Source organism: Colius striatus, chromosome 4 (genome assembly GCF_028858725.1).
Source record: "Colius striatus isolate bColStr4 chromosome 4, bColStr4.1.hap1, whole genome shotgun sequence".
Taxonomy (NCBI): domain Eukaryota; kingdom Metazoa; phylum Chordata; class Aves; order Coliiformes; family Coliidae; genus Colius; species Colius striatus.
The window spans coordinates 74,900,837-74,917,281 of NC_084762.1; the positions used below are offsets into that span (position 1 = coordinate 74,900,837).

General features: G+C 34.8%; 1 protein-coding gene across 6 annotated transcripts in view; it reads left to right on the forward strand.

The window, feature by feature from the left end:
• VPS13B (vacuolar protein sorting 13 homolog B) overlaps positions 1-16,445 on the forward strand; it is a 457,128-nt gene that overhangs the window by 41,881 nt on the left and 398,802 nt on the right. For 5 of the 6 annotated variants that reach the window (XM_061995669.1, XM_061995671.1, XM_061995670.1 and 2 more), the window contains 4 exons: positions 917-1,084; positions 2,170-2,351; positions 5,930-6,104; positions 15,207-15,475. In XM_061995669.1, coding sequence (XP_061851653.1) covers positions 917-1,084; positions 2,170-2,351; positions 5,930-6,104; positions 15,207-15,475 — 794 coding nt within the window. The remainder of the gene's footprint in view (positions 1-916; positions 1,085-2,169; positions 2,352-5,929; positions 6,105-15,206; positions 15,476-16,445) is intronic. The other variant, XM_061995673.1, reaches the window with a different exon arrangement.

Sequence of the window (16,445 nt, forward strand, 5' to 3'; positions counted from 1 at the left end):
TGACATTTTCCAGCATAGTTACTGAACTAGACATCTATAGCATGTATTAAATGCGTTTTCAGATAGAATGTGAACGATGTTTTATATTTTAAAACGTAGACATTTTAAAGGCTTGGGTTTTTTTCCAACAAAAGTGAATTAGCTCTATAGTTACATTCAGTATATATAAAAGACACGAATATGGATAGTATTAAATTTCTTTACCATATTGTTAAAATATGAGTGTTTACTGCATACTGGGAATTCATAGAAGAGGTCGTTTCCCCAATCACATTATATCTGAAAAAAATTAAATGGATTTCTTCACAACAGACTTCAGTACAGGCACTTATTATTTGGGTTGACAAAATTGATTTTGTTATACCTCACCAGGGGTCTTACTGAGCATGCTGTGGTTATATGATTTTTTAGGATGAAAAAAAAATACTGAGTATATTAACGTTTAGTTACCTTTAGAAAAAAAACTATGGAGGAGAGGCAGATGAGCATAAAATATGCATAATTGAAAAGTAGCCTAGCAACTGGTGTTCCCTTTTCCAAACTTATTTCTAAAGATTAACTAAAAATGATACTGTTGTTAAAAAAATCTTTGTCTGTGATAATTCAGTCTTCTGTTTTCATAGTTTCAAAGCTGATTTTTGCAACCAACAATTAACCTTTTATGCTATATTATGTTCCTAGTATTTACATTTTTACCAGTAGTTCACTGCATTTCCATCATGCTGATAATTGAAAAGAATGTTAGAGTTTTAAAATCCCATGTTATTTTGTTAAATAAAAGATGATGATACTTGGTTTGTTATAATTTTCATTTAAAAAAAAAAAGGAATACAAATTGGAAATAATGACCTCAGTAATACATGAATTTGACATCATGTCTTCCTTGTAACTCCAAAGAGTTTGTTTTGTTTTACAGGTTATGTTCAGAGTTTGATTAGACGTGTTGTAAACAATGTCAACATTGTGATCAACAATCTTATATTAAAATATGTAGAGGATGATATTGTTCTGTCCGTCAATATCACTTCTGCAGAATGCTATACAGTGGACAAGTTTTGGGATCGAGCATTTATGGACATCTCTGGTGAGCAGATAATTTTTGGTTTTAGGAATCACAGTGGAGGCCCTCTTAAATTCACATAGAAATTTGTAAGGAATAAAAAATGTCTCTTCATGTTAGAAGATACTTTCTACCTGTTTTCATTTCTTATCGGTTTTTCTCTTGTCCTTCCTTTTGAAGAGCCAATTGTAATAATATAGCTTGATTCTTAAAGCATGTGTGTATGATTGCAGATAATTACACAAGGTGTTCTGTACTCCTCTCTGCTCATACCTGCCATTTTTCTGTGATTGCATTTTATTTTGTGTTTGCTGTTAGCAGTGAGAGGTGGCATCTTAATGTGTTCCCTTGCAATTACTTGTAACTAAACAGTGTGGCTAAAGAGGTAGCAAGATGTGCTGCATTGTAGTCAGCATGGCATACCAATTGCAAGATGTTCTTTATTTCTCTTCGTGTTTTTAGGAATTTTTTTTTATTTATATCTTGATCTTTAGTCTCAATTTGTGGTTTGCCGACATTCACTTGTAAGTCTAGGTGTTCTTACTGACACTTGGTAGAGATGAAACTTGGGCACAGTAAGAATATTTGGAGTTAACACAGGTCATCTGTGGTAGAGTGGGGGATATAATGATTTCCTGTTTCTTTGGGCCCATTTCTTTGTTCTGGCTAAAATTATTACAAACTAATAAGAGAAAATTAGAAAATATGTTTCATGTTAACATCACTATAATAGCTCTTGTTTGATTTGAAAGATTCAAAAGCAAAGTTTAGGGGAAAACATGCAAGAATCTTTCTGGAAGAATAATGAGAATAGTATTTATTGGTCTTACGCTTGCACATGAGGCAATACTTTTATAAACATATCTAAGGTACAGGAAAAGGATGAAAATTTGACTTGAATGTAATCAGTTTGTCCTTGCTTTTTAAGTGTTAAGCTGAAAATGTCTCTGACATCTTATTTTCTTTAGTCACATAAGCAAATTCTTTGCTATTTAAATATTGACCACACAACTGTCTTGTGTTGTTTTCTTCTTGATAAGAACATGTATAAATAACTTAATTTTCTTAGGTAATAACTTCTTTTAACCTATATACTTTTTCTTAAAAAGCCACAGATCTGATACTGAGAAAGGTGATCAACTTTTCTGACTGCACAGTATGTCTTGATAAGAGAAATGCTAGTGGCAAAATTGAATTTTATCAGGAACCTCTGCTGTACAAATGTTCATTCAAGACTCGACTGCATTTTACTTACGATAACCTCAACTCCAAAATGCCATCTATTATTAAAGTAGGTATCTAAAATAATGCTTTTTGCTATACACTTGTTTGTTTTTGAAGACCTCAGAACTTTACTTTGAAATTCAAATTAAAAAGGAAAGCTAATACTGTTGTATATTATACTGCGTGTGTGTTGTTCAGGGGATCGTGTTTTGTTCATATGATGCACGTAGTCTATATACTGTACCAGCATGTAAGTAAGGAGGTAGTGTTCTCCATTATTTTCTCTTTTTCCTGAAATTTTAAAAAAGAGAGCATAACTGTAAGGGAAAAAAATGTCTGCAGATAATCTGATTAAAAAACTCATATCTTTATGGTGCCTGCAGTAAGATGGAAAGGATATTTTACTTATGTCATTGTTTCAAATGTAAGAAGAAACTTGAATGTACTAACATTATGTAGTGAGTGTGTGAAATGGATTAGCAAGCCAAATTCAGTTCCTAATGAGCATGGGTGCAGTATTACTCATGGGCATCTGACATTAGGTGACATGTTTATTTTGTAGCGCAGAAGCAAAACTCTTGATTAGGTGGAGAGACAAAACTACCTTTTGTTAATACTTTTTTTCCCCTGCTCTGAGTGGTCATACATGTAAGGTTTGTCTTCTCTCCCTCTCTCTCTCAATGAATAGCCATGGTGCCCTTTTAATGATTTGAGAACTGTTTTAAATTAACACTAAGACATTATACCAGGCTTTTCTAATAAGTTCTAATAAATAATCTTCCAATGTATACACAGCAAAATAGTCATGTTTGTGATAAATTTTGATGGGTGTATCTCAAGAATATAATTTAGAATGTTGGGATACTGCGTTTGACTCATGATTCAGTAAGTCTTAAGGAGCTGTGAACTTAAGGCTGGGAGTTAATTGGTATTCTTGTACAATTTGTGAAATGCCGGTGTTTCTTCTATGTGCTGACGGACTCCTTTTAATTCTTTGGACAAATGTGGAGATTTGTGGCTATGGTAATGGCCATGTGAGTAGTTATCCAGATAACAGTTGTAACAAAATGCTCGATACTTGCACACAAATGCACAACCCTAACCTTAACCTTTGGGGGGTTGGACTAGATTATGGGGGTTTGCACTAGATGATCTCTAAAAGTCCTTTCCAATCCTTACCATTCTATGAAATGAGTGATAGTAGGTATAGCTGCAGAATTTCATTTTTTACATATGTGGATCTTAATTTAGTAATTACATATACAAAGACTAATTCTGCGTATTAGAAAGAAAACTTGTGATTTTTTGGTACGTTGTTTGATTTTGTTTGGGTGTTTTTTGTCAGAGTAACTGATAATTTTTGAAATTTACTTATTTTGAGTTTTATAACCCGAAAGTTATGTGCTCCATGATCCTAGGACTTTTAGCCATGTGCCTTAACTTGACAATCTCTGTGAACTCCAGTGATTATAGGGATTCATCATATGACTATCTCTAGTTTAGCAGTTTTGGCCTTTAACTTCTGTGATGACAGTATGATTACTGCAAAAAGTCTGTTTTTTATATTAGCTGAATATTTCTGTAAATTTTGGAGAAGTAATTTGTACCAGCTTAAATCCTGTATACCTGTTTTGGAGAACAAAACTTTATGGCCAAATTGCAAGTCTTCAGCAAACTTCAATGGAAATGCCAACTTCCATACAGTTTAAAATGATTTCTATGTAAAAACGTTTATTATTGTTATTGCTTACAATTATTTTAGTCCAGTATCCACTGAAAAAAACACATACTAGAATGCACTGAGGTGGTAATAATTTAACTAAATTTGTATTGAACTTTTCTGGTTGTCTTTCTTGATGATCATTTATTGCTGCTCCCCTTTTCAAGGCACATTTGTGTTCTCTTTTCTGTATACTTTGATATATTTTATGTTACAGTGCACATAAAAACATTCTGTTTTTTTTTTCTCTTTGGTCTTTAAACATTGTGTTTATGAAGACACTTAAGAGATGTGCTCAACTAAGTGTCAACATTTAGAAATATGATAGATTAGTATTTAAGTCAATTAATAACTGTTTTTCATGATCTAAACAATGGTCCCAAAGTGATAATTTAAAAAATTATCAATTTTTTAACACTTAACTACCATACCATTACATAGCGATCACAAATTTTACACGTCATAACTTTGTGATTTTTTGTATGCACGAAGATCAGGTGTTGTGGATCGTCAGGATACAATTTTTTAAAATGACTGTCTTTAAAATATGTAACTATTGAATGGAAATAGCTATGCTTTCTTACAACAGCAGTAAAAGAAGCTGTTATCAGTAAATTTAGCTACTTCATTAATGGAATTAATTCAAGGACGCCTAAAGCTTTTAGAAAGTTTCCAAAATAAATGAGATTACTAAGCTTCAGTGCATTTGAAGGGTAGATTACTATACACCAGCAGCTTGTGTTCTGGTGATTTGTTTCCTATCTGAAGACAAAAATCAGCAGCATGAGCCAGTTTGCCCTGGGAATATCAGTCCTGTCTCACCCTGTTTGCAGCAGCACTGACTTTTGTCTGACCTGTCAGTCATCTAAGTCAACTTACTATGTTTGCAGATAGCCAATGGGACAAGAAGAAATAGTTTTCTGCCAGTTTTAGTAAGATCATAGAATCATAGAATGGTAGGATTGGAAGGGATCTTTAGAGATCATCTAGTTGTTCAGGACCTCCCTGCAGAACCAGGTCAACCTAGATCAGGTCGTGTAGGAACGTGTCCAGGCGGATCTTGAAGACCTCCAAGGAAGGAGCCATAAAAAATATAAGAACGACATTGGGAGTGATTGCTTCAGGGAAAGAAAGGAGTTTGTTATCTTAACCATTAAGCTGTTCAGTGTCCTGAACCCCTGTGACTTTCTAGTCCAGAGCATCAGATAAGATTCTGGTCCATGGCACTAGATAATTAGTATCGTTCTGGTTCAGAACACCAAATAATTAATAGTCTAAATGAGTTGGCCAAGTGATTTTGAAATATATATGAATATATATAACTTGTGTAATAAGAACCAATCAATAAGTGATGTGTTGTGTAAAAGTAACAAATAACCAATCAAGATGAAAGATAAATTTAATGAACAATTATAAGCGGGCTTTTATGCATAGTAAAAAAGAACAAAAGAATATTGGATATAAATGTGTTATTTTTAATGCTTTGTTGGACATTCTTTGGGAATCATCCAATGTCCCCAGTGCATCGTCAAATAAAGGATGCCTCTGCTTATCTGACTTTTGTGTAGATCAGTTTCTTTAGTATGTGGAGATTTTTATGTAACTTGGTAATGAAAAGTTTAAGCACATGCACATATGTGACTTGTTTTAGAAACTTCTTCAGAAACAATTGTAAGAAAAAAAATGTATATATATGTAAAATACTTTACATTTGACTTTTCAACCTGAAGATGTCTTGTGTAGTAACCCAAAGACTTTGACTTTTACATCCTTTGTGGCTGTTTGCCTTGTGTTGTATTGCTGCTTTTGTTTTTAGAAATGAAACAATGCAACTCCACATTCATTTTATATGTATGTTCTAAAGGTCGGCTTTAATAATGACAGAACTTGGTTTTTATTTGCTTTTGTTCTCTTTCATGTCACAGATTCACACATTAGTTGAAAGTTTGAAACTTTCAATCTCTGATCAGCAGCTTCCTATGTTTATACGTATAATGCAACTTGGGATTGCTCTTTATTATGGAGAAATCGGCAACTTCAAAGACGGGGAAAGTGAAGATTTGATTTGCCACACCAAAGATATGTTGGGAAATATCACAGGTAAATAAATTTTTTAGTTTTTAAAAAAAGTTAAAAACATTAATCTCTTCCCTTTTTACAACTATAAATAGTCAAGGATAGTAATTCCAAAGTATCTTGTCAGTCTGCAATTTATTAGAGGCGGTTCATTGTGCTAGGTAGGTATACAATGCTTTTTTTCACGTTCTGAAAAGTATTCTGATGTTTCTAACTAAACTGAGGTTATGTAAAAAGATCATTTTAGGAGTTGTGACACAATAAGGTATTTCAGACTTCTCTGTCACCGTATAATGCAACAACGTACCTATCCTTAGGGACCTTTGACTTTTCTCATTTATTTAGTTAAAATATGTCTGCTGCCAGCTTCAGTGGTGGGTTTTTTCCATCTCTCTTTGAAAAATTACTGAGCATAGACATGTATTCTAAACAGCAAAGTACTACCTCCCAACTTTGCTGTGGTATTTTATTGTTTTCTAGTTGTAGCATGTCATGTATTTGAGTGCTGAGGTTTTACATTAGGGGAATTGTAAGGAAAATGCATCAATATAAGAAAGGCATATAGGTGCTTAGTTTATATTAAAATCTAAGTGAAGTAAAATTTCTAAGTAGACATGAGAACTTAAATACTTTACTGCTTATTAACTTCTGTGTAAAATATAAAAGTAGAACATTCTAGAATACGGTAACCATTTCACTGTCATACGAAATGTAGAATTCTTCATACTCCTGCTATGTGGAACTGAACAAATAAATAAAATGTCTGTAAATAGTTCTCTTGCATTTTCTTTAAAGCTCAAATAGTTTTCTACATTAGAAACTATTTGCCTTACCAGAAATCTCTTTTCTTACACAAGACATAGGATTAGAAGTATTTAATTAACATTCTGAAAAATAAAGATTTGCTCCTGAGACTTAAAAAGCATAGAGTTTTTAGAAAAATTGTTAGTGTGCATTTTAAGGATTCCTTGCATCTAACCAATGTTTTGTACTACTTGCAGGAGAGAGGATATCTCTGAAGAGTTTCATTACCCTTGCTTTCAGACTGAGGGTTGTCTTTGTACCTTGTATATATTTTTTTTTCCCATCAAAGTTTACCCAAAGTTCATTCCATAGAGAATTATGATGTACTTAGAGTTGCTTGAACTTTGAATCATAGAGTCATTACTGTAGGAAAAGACCTTTAAGATTGTCAAGTCTAACCACTAATCTCACACTGCCAAACTCACCACTAAACTGTGTCCTTCAGCATGTCATCTGTATCTTTTAAAAGATCTCCAGGGATGGTGAGTCTACAACCTCCCCGGGCAGCCTGTTCCAATGCTTAACAACCCTCTGCATGAAAAAGTTCTTCCTAATCTCTAATCTAAACCTTCTGGATTTCCAGAGCTATTAAGGCGAGTAGGAAAGTTTGAATATAGGAAAGACATTGAAAGAATAGAGACAACTTGTGAATCAATATGAGAACAACTGGGACTGACAGGCAGTGAGTTTCAGATTAAAAGATTGGAGGCAAAGATTAGCTGGGTAGTGAGAAGACTGGGCCAAACAACTGTAGCTATGGAAGAAGATGGAAGCTGGCTAGGAATGGTATGTAGGTTTTGTTTGTTCTGCTTATTTTGGTTAGGGTGCAAGGTAGGTTATGAAACAGAAATATAGTTTAAGTGAAGGTTAGGGTTGAAACAAAAGGCATCTGCCTACAAATAGACTTTACTGCCTCTGGAATGGAATTTGACGCTCTTATGTAATCTTTTGCAATGATATCTTGTCATCTTTTTTCCTAATGTGTGTCCTCAGGAAGGTTGAATTGCATTTGATGTTTGTAAAACTTATTTGCATTCTGTTTTTGGAACAACTGTGTATGTGGCTTCATAGTTTTTCATAAAATATCCACCTAAACCAAGAACATCATGTGACTTCACGCTGACGTACACAAGAGTTGTCAGAAATTAGATTAAGGTTGCAATGACAAGAACCTACCAAGGAGGAAATCTGTAATTTTTTAAATGCAATTTTTGTTCATCTACACTCAAACATTCTTCTTGTACTTAATTATATGATCATATCTATTTGATAGAACTGTCTCCTTCAGAACACAGAAAAATTGGCAGCTGTTGGATGGCTAAGCCAGAGATGTAGAAACTGTTCTAGAAATCCATTTCTATCATCACTGTGAAATATTTTGCCATGCACAGGCTAGAACTATTATCTGCTGTTTTCCTTCATACTATTTATGCTTGTTTCCTGTATGGACTTTAGTATATATGTAGTCATATCTACACACATAAATGTCTAAAGATTTTTTCTACTTAGTGCAGTTAAGCAGGAGTGCCAAACTGACATTAACTAGGTTACACGTGCCATCAGTTTGTGAGTTTATTTTTTCTTCTGACTTCATATCAGATCTGTGTCTGAGAAGTAAAAAACAAAAAAACCCCACACTTTCTTAGGACTTCATGGTGCACTTTTCATCCAAATTTCCAAACAGAGATTTGAACTTCTGTGAGGAGACTTTAATTGTGATAATATTTTCAGAAAAATATATGCAATCAAGTACAATAATAAATTACATATATTATCTTCTGAGATATTAGCCACATTTTTTTCCCTGGAGGAATTCTTCATAAAATCCAAAACTAATTCCACTGGAATTATGCCTTGAATTCTTTACAACTTAATAATTTATTGACCTCCTTTAGAGATGATATTTTTATAACTCTTTGAATGTGTTCTAAAGATTCATTAAAAAGTTTAACTTAGTGTTTATTAGTAAGCATTCCCCACACTTACACTTTAAAGAATTTAAGAATTTACTGGGTTCATTTATTACTAATTCTTCATCTTTTAGATGGAACTGAATTGTGTCATTATTGACATAATAAAATAATTTACCTATCCATGTCTAAGAATATTCAAGCAGCAGTTTATTTGTTTTTGTATACCCAAGCATAAGACCAAGACCTTGAGATTGGGCAGCACAGTAGCATGTGTCATGAACATATTTTACTGTCTGAGTAAAGTCTTCTCAAATTCTGTTCAGATGAAAGCATTCAAAATGCTGAGGTAACATTACAGGCCAGAAATACAGGCAGAAACCTGCTGTAGTTTGGTGTGTAAATTCACTTAGTTCTGTATGCATACTGTACCATATCCTGCTCAGGACTGGACAGGGCGTTTGCTTCAAAGGGGCTGAAGGCTACCTGGATTGTGGGCTTGGGTGTCCAACTGTACGTATAGTATGAAGGAGGAAATGGATGGATTATAGTGCAGAGAGATAAAGTGAAAAGGATTTGGACAACAGCCTGTGGCATAACCAGCAATCGTAGTTGTGGTAGGCTAGGACCTGATAATAAGCTTTTGCTTGTGGTGGAAAAAAATGCCTAATATAACTAGAAATGAAAATGATGTAGGTGTGAAAGAAGATGGGAAGCCAGGATGCAAGGGAGAGCTGGAACTCAGTTGGATGGAGTTGTTGAGATTCATGATATAAGGGGGAAATGCTAGAGCTAGTTGAGTAAAGAATAATCTGAGAGTTTTGAAGAGCAGAGAAAGCTCAAGCAAAGGAAGTCCTAACACTTGCTGGGCAAAGAAATGCAAACAGTGACAACAAATGAAATGTTTCATGGCTTAGGGAGGGGTACAAGACAGGTAGGCAAACATCTGAGATGAGTCTACGTGATGGCGTTACGAGATGCTGAGCAAGAAGCTGGGATAGCTATGAGAATCTGGAATCAGGAGCAGTATGAGCTACTGAACTTCAGAGAGAGGTTTTAACAGTTTCTGGTGTTGCCTCCACTGAATTATTGCCTTGAGATTCTGTATTATAAAAGTTTGTGATTTTTTTTTCATGAAATAATATCCATGACAGATGTGATTCCAGCATACGAAGCATATTTCCCAGGTGTAAAATGGCAGTAATAACAGTACCTTTCCATCCTAAAGGAACATAGTGTGAATTTCTAATATCAGCACACTGATTCTGCTGTGTTTCTCAAAAAAATAAACAACAATAAAGAATGCATTATTAAATGTAAATAGTTAACATTTTTAGAACACTAAATGGAAGAAAATGTTGCAGAGATCCTGTGAAACTCAAATTTTTAATGGACCAAAGTGCTCCTTGCTGAAATCTTCTTTCTAAGAACAGTAGTGTTGGGAATTTTTTGAGATACCAGTGGACAAAAAAAAAAATAAGAGAAGAGTTTAATATAGTGCCAACTTTAGACTGGATATGAAATTTGACTTGCCAAGGAAGACCAGGTGCAAATAATTTGTAACAGCAAGAAATCCTAGGTGAACATTAGTTGTTGGAGAAGAATTGTCTCTGTAATATTCTATTAGGGTGAAAATGAGACAACTGAAATAAATGTATTTATCCATACTTGACTGAGGAACAGCAGCTGTATGCTGCATTAAAGGAGTTTTTAGTAGAAGATTCCTAAACAGTGTAGAAAATGATCCACAGTTTGATGGAAATGATATCAGGATAAAAGTTTGTGTGTGTGCCAAATTACATTTTCCTGTGTATTTTTCATGTCCCTGTGCTTTTTATCTGTCTTCTCTTGAAGGTTAAAGAGATGGAGATATACATATGATCTTTGCACCAGGGTATCTAATGTTATTTCAGCCCTTCAAATTTTCATCTATTTTGTGGGATAAATGACCTGTGCAGTAAACCCCAGTTTTTTGCTCTGCCATCGTCTAGTTCCATTATGGGAGCTTCTTCCTTGCTTCTATACTTTGGTATCCTCCCAAGGAAGAATAGGAATTGCAATTTATGTTTCAATAGACGATAAAAATGCAGCAGACAGCCAGCTGTGGAACAGGCCTTGTGGGGTCAGCATATTGAGCAGCTACCAAGCAGTATGACAGCGGATAACTTTGTTGTAGGCATCTATAATAGTGCATTGCAACTGGTTGCAGAGATGTCATATGCTGAGGATGAGTATCAAGGTTGTTGTATGGAGATGGACAGAGTTTATTAATTTGGAGTACATGTCTAGGCACATAGAATGGCTTACATCTGCTGACATTAGTTAAATGAGCAGCAGTTAAAATGAATAGCAAATTAAAAAAAAATTAGTAAAGACCAAGTCTTAGCAAACGTAAAGTTCCTAAGCTGAGGAGGTTGAATTTGTTTATGTTAAGTATTTTATTGGATTAGGAACTATAACCTTTTTGTGGAGAACTAGATTTTTATGGAGGCTTTTTAAACACTTGTTTTATATTGTCTTGCTATTTTCATTTGTCTGGAAAAACGTTAATGCTCCTTCTTAGGTAAAGATTCCAAAAAATCTGATTAAATCTTTGAAACATGTGAGTCACAGGTTGACCTTTTGATTTTATTTGTTACATAAAAGTTTAAGTATCAGGCAAGTTTTCCTGCTGCTGATTGTAAGGTGGCTTAATGTAGATGGCAGAATGCAAGTGCCTTTTTTTTTTCTTTTTTTTTTGTGCTTCCAGTGGGCAAAGTGTGTTTCCAATGGATCTGCTTGAACTTGTATGTGGGATATGAAAAAGTCCCCCTCTTTGGATTATCAGACAACAAACACTTCCTGTTCCTTACTGGGTATCTGCACATACATATAACTTTGAGATTAATTGTCCTTTGATTTGTACCTCAACTCAGAGGCACTTGTCCTTTTGTCATATTTCACATTGTGTAATCTCCTTTGCCATTAAAATAGAAAAATCAATCTCCTACCTCTTGTCCGGGTTTTGGTGTCTTAAAATTACTGCCACTCCTTTTGTAGCTCACACTTAATTAATCTGCTGCTAATTTTAGTGAGATTGGGCTGTTGTTTAAATAACTAGGTTTGTGAAATAATTTATTATCAACCTCAAATAATGAGAAACACTGTAATTATTGGTAATTATTGCTATTACCTCAGTGCTTCAGAATTGTTGTAATATCATTCTTTATTTGGATTTTTCTTAACAATTTAGAAGGCGATTCCTTCTCTCTTAATCCATCACTTCTTGAGTAGGGTCGTTTCAATTTACAGAACAGATAGACCAAGAGTGGAACCCTGGGGAAGTTTGTCTAACAGATGGAAGTATATACCATGAAAAAGTGAATACCCTAGAATTGAACCTGAATCAATGTAGTGTATTTTCTTATACAAATAAGTGCAATCAATACCTCTTAAATGGGTAAAAGTACTGTCACTTGAGTGTATGACCTTGCTGTAATATTGTATTCACAATTATGATGGCATCAGATTTTCAGCCAGAAATTATTGGGAGTACATTTGCTTTTAAAAGATGTGGAATGCCTTTCAGACTAGAGTTTAACACATAGGAATTTAGTTTCTGCTGGTATTCAGTTAACACGCAATCTCTTTCATCAATATTGCTGTGGTAGTGTAGTAGATCATGAGTCATTATTTTTTTATTATGTAATGTGAGGTTAAACTAGTGAAATATAAAAAATATAAGCTGCTAGCATAGCAAATGTGAGTTATCTTGTGTCAGTCAATTTGTTATCTTCCTATGATACAGACCCAAAGTGAACAGCTTTAAAATCAAATTCAGTTTAGCAACATAGCCACTGAATAGTATAAACATACTGGGGGGAACTTTCACAAAAACTGAGCTACATTAGAGATTAGCCAAGGAGAGTTCAAGGTTGAAGGACAAATTTCAGGGCTATTGCATTCTCAAGGTCAATACCAAAACTGTTGCTGTCAACCAGATAACTCGTGTTCCTTGCAAATTTACCTTTTTAAAACGTGATTTATTCGTTGAGTTTTGTATTCATTATTAATCTCTTCTAGCTGTGAGTTTGCAGTAGCTTCTTTAGTTTATAGTGCTTAAAATATGGATGAGGAAATGAAGTTTAATATCTACATTACTTAGTGATACAAGAGTGAATGTCTACAGTTGTGTTCTTGAAGTACTTACAAGTTTCATTTATACAATTTCATGGTTGATACAACCAGATGAAAATTTATGCTATTGTCAGCAGGGATAGTAATGCATTCCCTCCCTTTTCCCCTAGTGCCAGCACTTATATTTATGTAAGCCACAGGCTAAGCTGGATCAGCCTTACCTGGCTGAAAGCTAACAGGCAGAAAAATAAGTAAGTACAAAGAGTAACTTTCTGTTGGGTTAGTTCCAGACTTACAGTGAGAGATATCAGTTTCCAGACTTGTAGAGATAAATATTTCAAGCCCTTTTATAGAGAAGATAGTGTACTTCTGAAGACCAAACTTGATTTGAACATGGAAGCGGTGAGATGCATTCATACTGCAATCTCTAATTTATATAAAGTGTATTTAATTGGAATCCCTGCTCTACACCGTGAAACAAGCATGTTCCAGTGTGATCTCGATATGAGTAGCTAACAAAAGTTAACTTAGAAACCTGATGAGTAGAAGCATTTTGATGTCTAACAGACTCATGTACGTAATGCATACAGGTTTCACTTTTACATTTCACTGTCCTGTATGTTTGCAGTTAATGGTGTGGTTAGCATAGTTGGTTACAATGAAAGAAGCTTTATGTTTCCAAAGTATGTACTCCCCATCATGCCTTACTCGTTACAAAGGAATTGACATCGTATTTCTGCTGTGGGGTGCTGGGAGTGCTTACTAGGTTGATGTGTGTTCCAGATTTTGACTGTTAAGTTCCGTGGTGGTTGGAGCAGTTTTAATTTAGTGGTAGAAAATAAGCGTATTGTCCTCTTTTTGTCTTTTGTCTTACAGTATATAGATATAATCCTTTTAGCCTAGCTGTTCTTCTGTCTTATTATAATGGCTTCCAAAATACTAATAAGTGTTATAAACCAAACTGTTACTTGGCATCTTTTCCTGTTGTCTTTGTACACATACTACAGCATAGCTGAAGTTTATGGCCATGTAGGACAAATAATATGAGTAACCTAGGTGCTATACCCTGAGGTTTTTTTTATCTCTTGGCTGGCTTCTGTGCTTGCTAACAACAGTCTAGGCTAATTGCTTGGGTCATACTCTCTACATAATTTCTTTTTCCTTCTGCAATATAACAGTTCATCCTCTTGGCCATTTCCAAAATTTTCTGTGCATCTCTTCTGTATTTCCTGTGCTTTAAGACTTAAATTTGGATTGAAATCTGATCTCTGGACACTTTTGAAAAGAAAGTGGGAGGGAAGTGTCTTCACTTGCAAGCATGTGCAGAGAATTCTCACTGAGTGGTTTTTTTCTTGTGCTTTTTCTCATTGTGCAAGTACATAAGTAGAGTGAAAGACTAATTAGACTAAAGACTTAATGCTCTAAAACTCGTAAAAATGGGATCTCTGAGTTTTAAAAGGAAATAGAAATTGAATACACCTCTTTTTGTTCTCAATTCCATAATTATTCAATATTATTCCCCTATGGGAACAGCATGGTATCCTGTAATAACTCTGAAGCAGTCAGTACCTCTTCAGAGTCTCGTAAGAGGATGAAGAAACCAGATAATCAAAGCTAATTGCGCTGTTTGTACATGTATATACCCATTTGAATCATTAATCTTACTCTTGACTCTTTGGGGAAATCCTTCTTATGTTCTGTTTGTCCCCTCTAATGTTTGATTTGGTTTTTTTTTTCTTTACATGGAAGACCAGCATTTGATTTCTTGACTCACAAGTGGCATACCAGCTTTTTGAGTGTAGATAAACGTATAACTTTGGATACTTGAAAAGCTGACTTTTAAACAGGAGTTTTGAACTACAATTTTTGGTGCTGTGTTTTCATTTTTATTATTAAGTCGTTTGCAGTTAAAGTATTTTTTAATTTCTTTTTCAAATTGAAAATTACAAGATTGTAATATATCATTATTTAGTGAAATTTAATTTCCAATTTTGAAAGGACTTTAATGGAAAAAATCTTGAAAGTATTTTGCATAGATGACAAATTCTGTTCTCACTGCAAATGTCCAATAACATAACTATTGCAAAGACCCATAATATTAACATCTTGCTCCAAGAAAAAGAAATTACACAATGTTTGGAAACATTCAGAAATTTTAAATTGCTACTTATTTTCTATAATTGTAAACCAAATGTCAGTGAGTTATTACAGTCAAAATTATAGTATGTGAAATTTACATATAAATTGATTTTCAAGCACGATGGATGTGAAATTTGACTTTTTTTTTTTTTGTAAGGTGCAGAAGATGAAACAAGCTCAGTAATGCAATATCCTACACAGTATACTAATCAAGATACATATTTGCATCAAGATGATGATCAGCAGCAAGGATGGGTTTCTTGGGCTTGGTCATTTGTCCCTGCTATTGTGAGTTACGATGATGAAGAGAATGATTCTAGTGGAACTGACGATGGTGCGATGCTCTATCAGCAGAAATCTCAGTCTCTCAAGGATCCTATTATTTCGATTGGGTTTTACTGTACAAAAGCAACAGTGACTTTTAAGGTAAGTATTTGAGTCATATAGGATTTATTTGACTTGTTGAGGAAGTTCTTAAAGACTATTGGAGTACTTATATACTGTTTGATCTGAGACAGAATATTACATTAATGATTAACAAATATGAATATTGAAAGATCCTCTCACATCACAATGTTAATTGCAGTGTGAAGTGTTTTTTCCATTTGAGATAGAATTTGAGTCTGGATGTTTTTTTCTTAAAGGAAAACCACTTAAATAGATTAATATTTTTGATGGGAGAAAAAGTTTAGAAGGCTTTCTATGAATATTTATTGCATTATTGATATCCTTGTATGAGTGCATAACCGGCTGGCTAGATGAGGGGAGAGCAGCGGATGTCATCTACTTTGACTTCAGCAAGGCTTTTCACACTGTCTCCCATAACATCCTCATCAGAAAGCTCAAGCAGTGTGGCTTGGATGAGTGGACAGTGAGGTGGATTGAGAGCTGGCTGAATGACAGAGCCCAGAGGGTGGTGATCAATGGCACAGAGTCGAGTTGGAGGCCTGTGGCCAGGGGATTTCCACAGGGATCTTTTCTGGAGCCAGTCTTGTTCAACATCTTCATCAATGACCTGGATGAGGGGACTGATGATACCCTCAGCAAGTTGGCTGATGACACCAAACTGGGAGGACTGGCTGATTCCCCAGAAGGCTGTGCTGCCACTCAGCAAGATCTCAACTGGCTTGAGAGTTGGGCAGAGAGGAACCTCATGAGGTTCAATGAGGACAAGTGGAAAGACCTGCATCTGGGAAAGAACAACCCCATGCACCAGTACAGGCTGGGGGTCGAACTGCTGAAGAGCAGCTCTACAGAGAGAGATCTGGGAGTCTTGATTGATAATAAGCAAAATCTGAGCCAGCAATATACCCTCGTGGCCAAGAAGGCCAATGGCATCCTGGGATGCATCAAGAAGAGTGTGGCCAGCAGGTCAAGGGAGGTTCTTCTCACCCTC